We start from the raw sequence: 12740 nt of genomic DNA, 5'->3' as shown, positions 1-12740 counted from the left end.
AGCATCATTAAACAATCCTATGACTTATTCATCCTTTGACAATATATATTTTATTTCAAGGGCACAAACCTGTCCTTCCTTCCTCTTTGAGAGTGCTGAGGCACCTATACTGTAGGTGCAGCATGTGTCAGCAGCAGTGTTATCGATTGAGGAGCTGAATATTTCATGAAAAGTAAGCGATCCACTTTCACTTACTGACAAAGGAGAGCTAAATGCAGATTTTTTTAAATAGTACTTGAATCCAGAGTTTATCCGGAATGTTATCAAATATAACACCAATGTATGACAACAAGGATCTCCCTGTACTGTACGCGTGATGGAAAGCTTTCATCTTGGTGATGTGTTTCTGTTGGACTTCTCCCTTGTACAGCCTCAGTTTTTCTACGAATCAAAGCCTTTCATTTTTTCAGAAAGCTTGGGGTGTGATAACAGCTGTTATGAATAATTGAGATGTTTGCAACATGCCGCTGCTTTGCTAGTCTTAATTAATTTCTGCAGTTAAGGAAAGAAAAACTCTCTAAGGAAAGTCGATAACGTGCCCATCCTTGATCCTGGAAATGTAAATGCAAGGAGTAAAGGTCCGATGATCCAGGGGTGTCAATAACAGTGACAAAATATACAGTATATATTTTAAATTTCCAAAAGCGATTTACTATATAAATTAATTGAACAACACATGTACAAAAAACATGACTAATTAATGCCACAATGCTTCCATCCCATGGGGTTTTAACAAACCAAGCTTTGTTCATGAGAATGTGAATAATGATGTGGATAATGCAAGCCAAGTTGCAAACATACATTTGATGTGTTGTCACGTACCGTTAGAAGGAACGTCTTTTGAGTATGCAGCCAAGTAATACTCAAAATGCTTCACTTCTCAATAACGCACTGTGATGTCGGCTAATGTTGAACATTTTATACCCCCATTTTCTCATGCACCAAACTGAAAAATGTAATGTAATTGGTAACTTTTAAAAATCCTCACACCCTTCCTGCTCTTCAGATCATGGCAGTGGCAGCGATGACACACCTCACCAACACGCCCCTCAGCCTCCCAACGCCCCCAGCCTGCAGCGCCGCAGTCTGCCCCCGCAGGGCTGCTCCCCGCTCGGTACGTAGCCTTTGGAAACATGGGTCCGCTTCTCAATTGTTATGTGTGTGGATGTGTAATATTAAAGATAACATCCTTATGCTGCTGTTTCAACAACACCCAAATCAAGGTTATGCTGTCCTGTGATCACATGACCCTTGACAAATGATACCTAAATGGCCGTGAGTTTTTCCAAGGTCTCTTATCTGTATGTTATTTATTCTCAAAATACAATTGTGAGATTCTAACCACGAGGGAAAAGTAAATAGTCTTGCACCCTTTACGAAAATCGAACACACTTGGTCTTTGTCAGGGCATTTTAATTTGTGTTCATCATTTCATTAATTGCCTCCCTGAGAATCGTTCAGAGAATTATGGGAGGCTTGTGGCACAGTGGGGTAGTGTGCTGATCTTTGAATCAGAGGATAGCAAGTTTGAGTCCCACTGCAGTCAGCATGTCGTTGTGTCCCTGGGAAAGACACTTCACCCCAAATTGCTCCTGTGGGGATTGCCCACAGTATTGAGTATGTAACACAAAGTGACGCAGGTTCTGGTCCAGGCTCTCGTCATCTCACGCCTATACTGCAACTCCCTCCTGGCTGGTCTACCTGCATGTGCCATCCGACCTCTGCAGCTCATCCAGAATGCAGCTGCATTCTTCAACCTTCCAAAATGTTCCCACACCATACCGCTTCCAGTAACTGCTAGAATCCACTTCAAGACACTGGTACTTGCGTACCATGCTGTGAATGGATCTGGCCCTTCCTACATCCAGGACATAGTTAAACTGTACACCCCAGCACGTGCACTCCGCTCTGCATCAACCAAACGACTCGCTGCACCCTCGCTGCGAGGGGGACCCAAGTTCCCATCAGCAAAAACACGTGGGTTTGCTATCCTGGCTCCAAAATGGTGGAATGAGCTCCCCACTGACATCAGGACAGCAGAAAGCTTACACACCTTCCGGCGCAGACTGAAAACTCATCTCTTTCAACTCCACTTCGAGCGACATAATTACTATCAAAGCACTTGTATACTAACAAAGGACTGGCTTATCTAAAGCCAGTTGAGTAGCACTTGAAATGTTTTAGCTCTATGAAACCTGATGTACTTATATGATTATGTTTTCTTCAAGTTTATATCTTCTTGGTCGAATGCACTTATTGTAAGTCGCTTTGTATAAAAGCATCAGCTAAATGCAATGTAATGTAAGTCGCTGTTACGTTCCCTCTAAATCTAGGGGTACCAAGGGAAGTAACAAAACACAATGTTGATCAGGCATGAGAAAAAAGAGAGGAAACCATTCTCTGGAGTCACGAACAGGCCTTTTAATAGTCAAAAAAAGAACACGGGCTGCTCACCAGCTAACTTGCACATTAAACTAGTGTCCCATATCCAGGAGCACATCTAGTGATGGCAGTTTGACACTGAAGCTTCGAACGGAGCTTCAACCCTGGACTTCTTCTATTCCATAGAAGCAGTGCTTCGAAGCTTGCTTCAAATCACGTGACATATGACGTCCGAAGCAGCAACTGCTTCATTTCCTGAATGAATCAACTCACTGGTTTGCCGTCCAATCAGGTGATTCAATGCACTGCCTCGTCTCGATTCTGACAGGTGACAGGTTGAAACGGTTTCGAATTTGAGCGCTTCAACACTTCATAACCACTCTAAACAATGCACAATGTGTGGGTTGTTGTCGTAGTTTGCGTTGTTGTGTTGAGTTGTTGGTATTGCATTTTAATTGGATCATTATAGAGCAAGCCAGGAAGAAAGATAGGTCGTTCTGGCTCGTGAAACACTTCGAAATGTGGAGAAGTTGTGAACAAAAAGACAATAATTACTATAAAAACACTTCAATAGTTTAAAGAATAGATAGCCCAGTGGATAGAGCCGGTGCCCAGGATGCAGCACTGTCCTCCTGTGTGTGTGTGTGTGTGTGTGTGTGTGTGTGTGTGTGTGTGTGTGTGTGTGTGTGTGTGTGTGTGTGTGTGTGTGTGTGTGTGTGTGTGTGTGTGTGTGTGTGTGTGTGTGTGTGTGTGTGTGTGTGTGTATGTGTGTGTATGTGTGTGTGTGCATCGAATATTTTTCAAGGCAAAGATACGTTAAACCCACTGCAGCCTTGCACTTTGCCAGGAGAGGTCGCTGTAACTGAAGCACACACACACACACACACACACACACACACACACACACACACACACACACACACACACACACACACACACACACACACACACACACACACACACACACACACACACAAACACTGCGGCACGTAACAGTCGCTTTGGATAAAAGCGTCTAACAAGTAACATGTCATGTAATGTAATTAGTAGCCTGGTTGTCTCTGCATGTAATTAAACATGATTATTAGAATTATGTATCTTAGCACAAAATAGTCATTAAAGGACTTTACAGACAAAACCAGGAATCCTCTTTTTATTTCCCCCCATGTGTTTTGATAAATAAATAAAACCTCTAAAATGAGCTGGACGAATTTGAAGCTGATGTGGAACCACAAAGCATCTTCATGGTGATAAAGATTTTATAGCACCACAACATGATTGATTGTTCCTCCTGACAGGCGCGTCACACCCAGTGTTCATTTCCCTTTCCCAGTGAGAGATATTATTTTAGGTTGAAAAAAGCAATGCAACATGAAACAACATCAACCTATAAAAGTGAGCCCTGCTGTAATGTATTTTACTGTTGCTTTGTATTGCAACACATCAGTGATACAGTATCATCTAGTACTCCCTCTCTGCTGATGTAGGCGTCTTTGTTGTTGGTTGGTGCACCTTGTGGCCTGTGTTAGCACCATAGACTGTATGGTTAGCACCTTTACAGTGAATGTAGAGTATCAGCACCATCCAGTGGCACAGAGTGTGTACAGTACACTCACACAGTACAGTACAGTACAGTACACTCATACAGTACAGCCAGGAGCATCCAGCCAGGAGCATCTCAGCCTCTTGCCACAGAGCCTGTGTGAACAAGTGGAGCAGCGACTCCAGCTGGTGGTCACTGACTGTACACAGTACTACACACTGCTCCTCACTCAGACCCTTCCCCAACTGTGGGTTACAGTTGTTCCCAACCTTTTTTGGTTTTCAACTTTGAGACAAAAGATTGATTTCACCTTCTCAGATGAATTCAATAGAATATTGTAAAGGCAAGAAGAATGTGTATGTGTCCCTGGTCGAAATCAAATATTGGAAAGTTTAAAAAATAACAGCTTTTTGTTTTACTATATCATGTTTTTCATCTTCATACCGATTTACAGTAATACATGAAATAATCTTGTGTGTACATTATGGCTACCACACTGATGGTAGCCATACAGTACCATATTATGATTATTACAGTACCATATTGTCCTCATCTTTATCTTGTTTATATACGTATATACGATTTTTTAAGAAATACTTTAATTTTCCAAAATAGCACAAAAACTACCTTGTTTTCATGTTTTACTGAATAACAATTATGTGTGGCCCTTTCATTTTAAGCAACATTTGAATTTCTGCAGCAGATCAAATGGAACCTAATTTAATTTTCTTTGAAAAGGTGCAACAAATAATCGTAGACATAGGAAACCATTTATTTCATTTCAAACCTTTATTTACCCAGGTGTATCCCATTGAGATCATTGATCTCTTTTTCAAGGGAGACCTTCTAAAACCTTCATGTTTTGCATGTTATCTTAAATGTGAGATAAGACCTAAATGTCTATGGCGTCTTATAAAAGGGTGTTCATGAAATAGAAAATACTATAATGATAACTTTAAATACCTCAACTGTAACTCATGTGACAAATAATCTATCTATGAAAAAATCTTTATGAGAGAAAACAAGTGTATTTCTCCTGTTTCAAATATATAATATAACATATGAACCTGTCTCTTTACTGCACAGCCTCTAGGAGAGAGATGCAGAAGGACATGGAGGCTGCACCAAAGTCCTCTCCTAAAAGATTTGCTGTGGTTTCGCCAAAGCCACAGTCCCCTGGTGAGTCTTACAATAATTAATGTTAATGTGAATACAAATTGTATGCTCATCCAGTATGTATCTGATATGGTATGTTTAGTTTAGTGCTACATCGGGAGTAAAGCAGCAGTCGCAATAATGCAGCACCATCAGTTGCTACTGTACCTTTAAATTGTACAGTCACTCACTCTCTCTCTCTCTCTCTCTCTCTCTCTCTCTCTCAACGCTTCATTACAAGACCCATGGCAGCCTGCTGTTGTCATAGCAACAAGCTACAGGAGCAGTAATGCTGGGATGGCTCTTTCAGTAGAAAACCCTGCTGGGTCAGATTACCACAACAAGTCAGCATTTGTCCTTTTCCCAGAGAGCACACAGACAGATTATCAGCTGGGTAGAGTTACAGTTCAATTTCTCTACTGCTCACATGATGCACTCGTGTTTTCCCACTATGATTGTTAAGATATGAGGAGGAAACGGCAGCTCATTGATGAGCAGTGAGATGACTTGAGTAACAGAAAGACCATTTTCCACCAGGTGGGAGGATATAAACCACTGTGGCTCCAACCAATCAGCGCTTTATTGCTACAGCTACGAGAGTACCAACTGCTAGTATCTGCAGTATAAATCTGCCTTTTAGTATTGCTATTGGATATTGATCAATGTTAATGTTGTTTTTGTCTATTAATTATTTACTAAAGGTAAAAAAATAAGAGGTGGAGTATTAGTCAAAACAAAACACAATATTTGAATTGAATTGATATAAAAATAACAATAACACAACACTCTGAATGAAACTAGCTAATAATTGGCCTTTACATGACTTATTGGAATGTCTGTAATTTTCACTCTCGATCTTTACTTGCTGGTTCATTATTTAAGAAGAAATGGTTGATTAGTTCTAATAAAATACATATGGTATACTTGGTTATTGTGTCTGTATTTCATTAAGTTTGTTATGAGTGAAAATATTTCATCATATTATTTTTGTCCTCCTGCTCTTTGTTTCTTTAGTTCGGGGGCGGACGGCAGCAGTTCACGGCGCTGTTCGGACTGAGCGGGCCCAGGAGATGGACCAGGTTCTGATCCAGCAGCTGAGGGAGCGCTGTGAGCAGCAGGACCTGCAGGTTCAGAGCCTTCAGGCCCAGCTAAAGAAAGCCTCTCTGTGTCTGGACGTTTTCAGCATCACTACCCAGCATTTCTGTATCAAGGTAGGCTACAGCAGAGCTCTGTGACCTCCACCGGGTTGACCTGTAAGCAATATTGGTCTTGCCATCACTTTGAGAGCCCCATTAAATGTTTTAAAGTCCAAATCTGAATGAATCCTACATTAAAAACAGCCAGTCCCCTTCCTTCTTAGCTCTGTTTAAGGAAGCTATGACAAGTCATTCATTCACAGGGCTATAAGATATTAATCAGGCTTTCATTTCTGAAAAATTAACTCATTAATGTCATGAATTTGATCAATTCCAAGATTAGAAAGTTGGAGGTTCAGAAAGGATGCATTTTGAGAGATTTAAAGATATTTAATATCAATTATTTTGTAATTAGCCAAGGTCAAAACAGCCCTTGTTTGCATTTACATTTTGTGGAACAAAAGCATAACTTGATAAGTTGAATTTGACATGCATCATGATGGATGGATCTTTGCTGGTTGGTTACTCGTTGGTTTTCATGCCACAAGGAATAACATAAGGGGTTCACTGAAGTGAAGCTTCTAGAATAAAGAATAAAGGAATGTCTTATTTACAGAGGGTAGAGAAATGTCATGCAGTGTCATGCAGAATCCTGTATTTATATTTTATCTTTTGTCCATATCAAAAATGTGCATGCTAGTTAATCCTGCTGTTGCAGACATGTTCTGGGCTAATACACCCGGAAGGGAAAGCTGTTGCAAGCGTCAGAATGCAACTACAAAGCACTACGCACCAAGTACACCTGAAGCATCTAGCTTTTGATGTCAGCTTTACTTTGTTCACATAGCCTGTCACTTTTAATACGTTGGGAATACCTACAAAGCAGAAGGATGTGTCAGTAAAATGTGTGAGGAAGATGAGGGGAAATACAAATGGTGTTTTCCATTTCATTCAAAGGGAAATTATGTTTGATGTACAATGGCTTTTCATATCTTCATTGAGTAAATTAGAATGTATTCAATAGAGCTGGCTGGCCTTTCATGTCAGGTCTGTCCCAAAACTGCTGAATTGTCTAGTGAATGGGAAACAAACACATTTATAATATCTGAATTGGTACGTCTCAAGTGTATGTTGCTGTTGCTGTTGTATAAGATGATCTCTGTTGTTGGTGTGTGTTGTGCATCTAGAGCAGTGGTTCTCAAATGGGGGTACGTGGACCCCTAGGGGTACGTTGGAGTACTGCAGGGGGTACGTGAGAGTTATTTTTTTTTCAAAGGGAGTTGAAAACAGTTTGAGAATCACTGATCTAGAGTATGGATGAAGCTCTTGTTTATTGCCCTTTCCTGGTCCTCTGCCTCCATTTCCCAGCACCACCCACGCGTTCTGCTCTACAGTAGGAGATGATATGAGATTAGAGCTACCAGCCTGTGCCTCGCGGTGCTATGACTGAGAGTGATTGTCTAATGGAAAGAGTACTCTAAGGTCGGAGGGGGAAGACAGCTAGGCTCCCCTTTAAAATGTTCCTTTAATTGGATTTTGAATCCCTTATAATGATTAAAGGACAGTGTAGATGGTCTTTTATATGTATTGACCTTAAATACTGTCCAATGTCTTCCAATGTATTCAATGTCTTCCTGTAGCCTCTCCTCCAGCACCACTATTTATCAGTACTGGTTGACTCTGTTCAGAATTTGTAGATGTTTACAAGCAGTGATAACATATTGATGAGGCTTTAGAAGGTTCAGTGTGTAAGAGAAATAGAATACCAAAGAAATAGCTTTATACTCTATAGTATCAAATACATCAAATACCTCAACATCTTTTGCTTTCACAAAATACTAACACAAAACCATTTTAATTGTATTTATGTGGATGAAATGACTAAGTGGTTCAAAGCAAATGATATAACAGCTAGGACAGTATGTACAGTTCATTGTATTACATCACTTTACTGTAATGCAGCTTTTCAGAGACACTATGTTACATAACGATATCCGAAATGTAAGACAACATTCAAGGTGGGGTATGTAATTTTGGAGAAACCAGCTCGAGTGCGCTAGAATTTGAAAATACACAACCGGAAAAAATCTGCTACTTCCTTACAGAGCCCCTCCTCCAACACACCCGTACGCGCACATGACCAATGAGGGCAGGAGATAAGTTTGTGCACAGATGGAAGGCTGACAGGCAGGTAGGCCATCCAGTTACTTTAGCCGGGCCGGCTAAAATGATTGGTCGTGCTTTTTACAGTACTACGGCTTCCACAGATTAAATTGTTTTATGTATTATATCAAAGCATTTAATATATGCATTGCTATCGGGATGTTAAGAGCATTCCCTGGAATATAACAAAAAGTGTTTCTGAAATAAATTACATACCCCACCTTTAAGTCTCATATCACACTATCATTATAGTATTGATATGTTGCTAATACATGGGAAGTGTTCTTGTTGCAACAAAAACATTTCATCCAAAGCTACACTTTGCTTCAGTCCGTACTTTGATATTGATTAAGCGTGTTTTCTGTATGTATCAAAATGTCTGCGTGCAGCTGTGTTCTCCAATCTGAGTAACAGTGCAGATAATTGGTCACTTATTGATCATCTCCCTCCCCCTGCTTCTCCGGCTCCACTCTTTTTGTTTTTTTCTCAAAGATGCAAAAGCCTGCATGTGTGTGTGTTGCTCGCTGCCATGCGAGTAAATGTAATTCTGGGCGTGTTGGTGGGGGTTTGAGGGGAGGGCAGGCAGATCTGGGCAGGGCTGGCAGTCTTTGTTCCAGCAGGGATAAACGCTGGTCGCAAACCAGGACACGAGGTGAGGCTTCGGTCTTCCCTTCTCTCCTCCCCTCCCCATCCCTTGCCTGGTTACCTCCCCTATGTCTCTCTTTCTGTATCTTTCTGGCACTCGCATCTGCCACTGCTGCCTCCTCCTCACTGGGCTCGGGGATGCTGCTGTCTGCTAGCCTGGAATGGGCCATTGCTGCTGTAGGCTCCCTATCCTCCCTCTGTGCTTCCTGGACCGAACGGTAAAGTCAGTACATCTTCTACAGGCAGCAGGCTAGTCTCAGCACCGAGGATTCCTTTCTATATTTGCGGTTGTGGGCATGTGTGTTTAGTGAGGGGGGGGGATCTGAGTAGTCTGTCTATGTGAGCGTTACATTCAGTTGTTACCTAGAGACAGAGCTGGAGAACAGAGAGTAAAGCTGTGCATGATTATGCTGAGTCAAAGCAGGCTTGTGTGTCACACTGTCCCTCTATCTTTTTCCTCAGAGTTTGAGGCATTACATAACATGTTATTAATGCTCTGCTATAACCTTACACTTGTTTGCTATTTCGCTGTGTACATTGTGTCTTAACTGTATGTGCTGGAGTAGTCTGGGTGATTACATGTTATTGAATGTATAGGGGTGCTCATCCTCTCGATGTCTAAGTGACATGTTTACCTGAAGTTGCTGAATTTATCCTCTACAGGAAATCATCTTTCAGGTTCTCTTTTTAGAATAATGATGTAGTTTCAGCTTCCTGTTTGTTCACTGGAGCCTGAATTTTGTTAAGTCCAAACAAAAAAGCAAATGCACTTTTGGGATGCTTTTTATGGTTCCACTGAAACTGGATCTATGTATTAATTAACTCATGACACTATCTCATGGAAAATGAGCACCGTTAGAATAAAAAGCCATGTTTATTGCTGTCCAGAAAGTGACACTCAAATCTCTCTAGACAATAGACACAAAAAGATAAACATCACTATTGACAAGCCATTTATAATTGGTGATGAATCAAAGAAACATTAGCTAGAACATTAACTAAACTAACAATTGATCGGGAACCACACAAATAATCAACAAGATGATCGATAATGAAACAATAATCTGTTGCAGCCCTGATCATTTATTTAGGTACCTCTTTGAGGGCTGAATATCAGATGGGAACATTTGATTTTATGTCACACAACTCCCTGTAGAACTAAATTGGAGGGGCGTTGCAGACAGAGGGAATGGTGGGTAGGAGCAAAGGTGGAGCTGAGGAGTAATACATGGAAAAAAACGTACTGACCATCCTTCATCCCTCATGAGGTCATGGCATTTTCTCCCTGATGATTGTATGCTCCAAGTAAAACCTCTTAAAGGATGACATCATTACTGCTGAGACATACTGTGTAGTCTCTCATACATATTTTACCCTCTGCTCTCTGTTTCTCTCTTTCTTTGTTTCTCGTATGCACTGCTCTGTCACTGAGCAACAGTGTGCATAACTTAAAAGATCAATAGCCATTTAGTGTATGGTGTGTCTTCCTCTGTGAGTAATAGGTGCTCTGAGGGTGTCACATATTACGAGTCCACAGTGTACACCTGTGAGGTGCAAATCATGTATAATGGGTTTTTTCAGAGTATCATTTTTCAACAATGTTATAGTTGACTCCTACAGGCTACCATAAAGCATGTATTGTAAGCACAGGGGGATAGTTTGCATGTTTTGAAGTGGGGTTGTATGAAGTATTTTTTACACAGTCAGTACGGCACGCCCCACAAACCAAAGTACGGTTTCAAAACAGCATACTGCTGTGAAATGGAGGCAGCAGTATAGTACACTAATTATACGCTATATTTAGAATATTTTCATTGCTTTATATTGGTGTTTGGAAGTCATATCTGACAGGGAACAGAAGCCATGATACAAAATAGTAATATTCCTTCAAAGAATACTAAACGTCCACGATCTATCAATCCATTTGTGTGTGTGTGTTATTGTGTGACATTGATTCATCTGAAGTAACTCTTTAAAACATCAAATTCACAGAATAACAAAGAAAATAACCAGTTGAGGCAGCAGTAGACCAGCAACCGTGTTCCGGCTGCTAGGCTTTCTTTCTGGTGACTTCCACAGTAGTGCATTGCTTCCCTGCTCCTACTGTCTGCTTCTTCTAACATGCCAACTGTCATCTACTGTATTTAATACACTTACTATGGAAAAGTACCTTAAACAACCTCACTTTTAACAATCCTAACTTGCCTTGAATTATGAGACCCTTAACTGTTTTGATCCGTGGTGAACTAGATGATACACTGATGTCAAATTGTGGTGTTTCCGAGAAAGTCATTTGTATGCAGGTCTCATTATACACATAAATAATACAAACCATGTTGCTGTCATTACTCATGGGTCTTGCTCAATTATGATTTGCGAGCACCAGACAGCACAACATTGTTAATTATCTAAATCTTATCAAAAGTACAGTAGACCGGAGCTGTATGTGACCTTTAGTCCTGTTTAATGCACATGTTCCTGCTTACATATTGGGTTCCAAATACCGTATCTCAGACTCTCTCTTTTCTTCATGCTGGATTATTTAAAGTGTAGCACAGTGGCTCTGTGTCCAGTAGGGTTGCCAACCGTCCCGTATTAGCCGGGACGTCCCGTATTTGAGCCAAAAGGGGCGTGTCCCGTACGGGACTTTGTTTGTCGCGGACTCCCGTGTAAAGGGAAAAATAAAAATATATGTTTCTGTTTGCGCGCAATGCAGTGTGTCTGGCTGCGTGCCTGTGTGTTTGTGTGCTGTATACGAAGGGCACTAGGACCGCTCAGTTGACAGGGCAGGCACAATTCTCGCACGTGTGTGTGAGATTTTCTGGGCCGCGGGCGCGGCATCATTGTTTGTGTGGCATGTCAGCCTGTTCTATTTCGTATATGGCTTCGCCCTCTAACCCCCTAAACACACCAGGAGCGTCTGCGCCGCGTTACGTTGTGGCTGCGCCGCGCTACGACCTCCTCCTGCGACCTAACACACCAGGCGCGTTTCAAAACGTTGCGGAAGCGGAGCGTCGTGTGTGCAGCCTGCAGTTCTTCTTCTTCTTCTTCTCTTTAATGGCGAATCGCTTCCACTTGGAGCATATATCGCCACCTACTGTTGAGTTATTAAATGTTCATATTAAATCCTTATCCTCAAACTAGTGCTTTTGAGGAATTTGAAGATCAGCTTGTTTGCTTCATTTCTTGATTTACTTTACATATATTGACTTGAAATCCATGTCCTTGATGTTGAGTTGTTCCACTGCAGTTTTCAGAATGAGTCTTTGCCTTGTATATTCCGGGAAGCTAACAAATACATGATGTATTGTCTCTGGTTGTTGGCAACCATCACAATTGCCATTTGGATGTTTTCCAATCAGATGCAGTGATGAGTTTAATCCAGAGTGACCCAATGTTATCCTGCTGTTAATGCTCTGTTCTCTTCTACTACTCCCCGAGTGCTTCCTGTTCCCACTTCCCTTTGTATCTGGTATAAATGTCTTTGATGTTAGCCTCGCAGTTGTTGTTGATTTTGGAATATTTCCTGGACATTTGTACTTCTACAAGTAAGTAGGCTACGTAGTTAAATAGTTTATGTTTGTGTCTGTTTAAATCGGGTTTATTGTTGTTATTTCCTATGTTGTTGTGTTGTAGACTACAGACACAGTTAATAATAATTGTAATATTCCAGTTATAAACGACATGAATCAAAGATGTGTTGCTGTATTTTAGTG

General features: G+C 41.0%; 1 protein-coding gene across 2 annotated transcripts in view; it reads left to right on the top strand.

The window, feature by feature from the left end:
- mtus2b (microtubule associated tumor suppressor candidate 2b) overlaps positions 1-12740 on the top strand; it is a 37836-nt gene that overhangs the window by 14213 nt on the left and 10883 nt on the right. For both annotated transcript variants that reach the window (XM_034096842.1, XM_034096841.1), the window contains exons 5-7: positions 1007-1114; positions 5012-5104; positions 6095-6291. In XM_034096842.1, coding sequence (XP_033952733.1) covers positions 1007-1114; positions 5012-5104; positions 6095-6291 — 398 coding nt within the window. The remainder of the gene's footprint in view (positions 1-1006; positions 1115-5011; positions 5105-6094; positions 6292-12740) is intronic.

This window comes from Pseudochaenichthys georgianus, chromosome 13 (genome assembly GCF_902827115.2).
Source record: "Pseudochaenichthys georgianus chromosome 13, fPseGeo1.2, whole genome shotgun sequence".
Classification (NCBI taxonomy): domain Eukaryota; kingdom Metazoa; phylum Chordata; class Actinopteri; order Perciformes; family Channichthyidae; genus Pseudochaenichthys; species Pseudochaenichthys georgianus.
The sequence above is the reverse complement of the archived record's forward strand: the minus strand, read 5'-3'. Positions and strand labels throughout refer to the sequence as shown.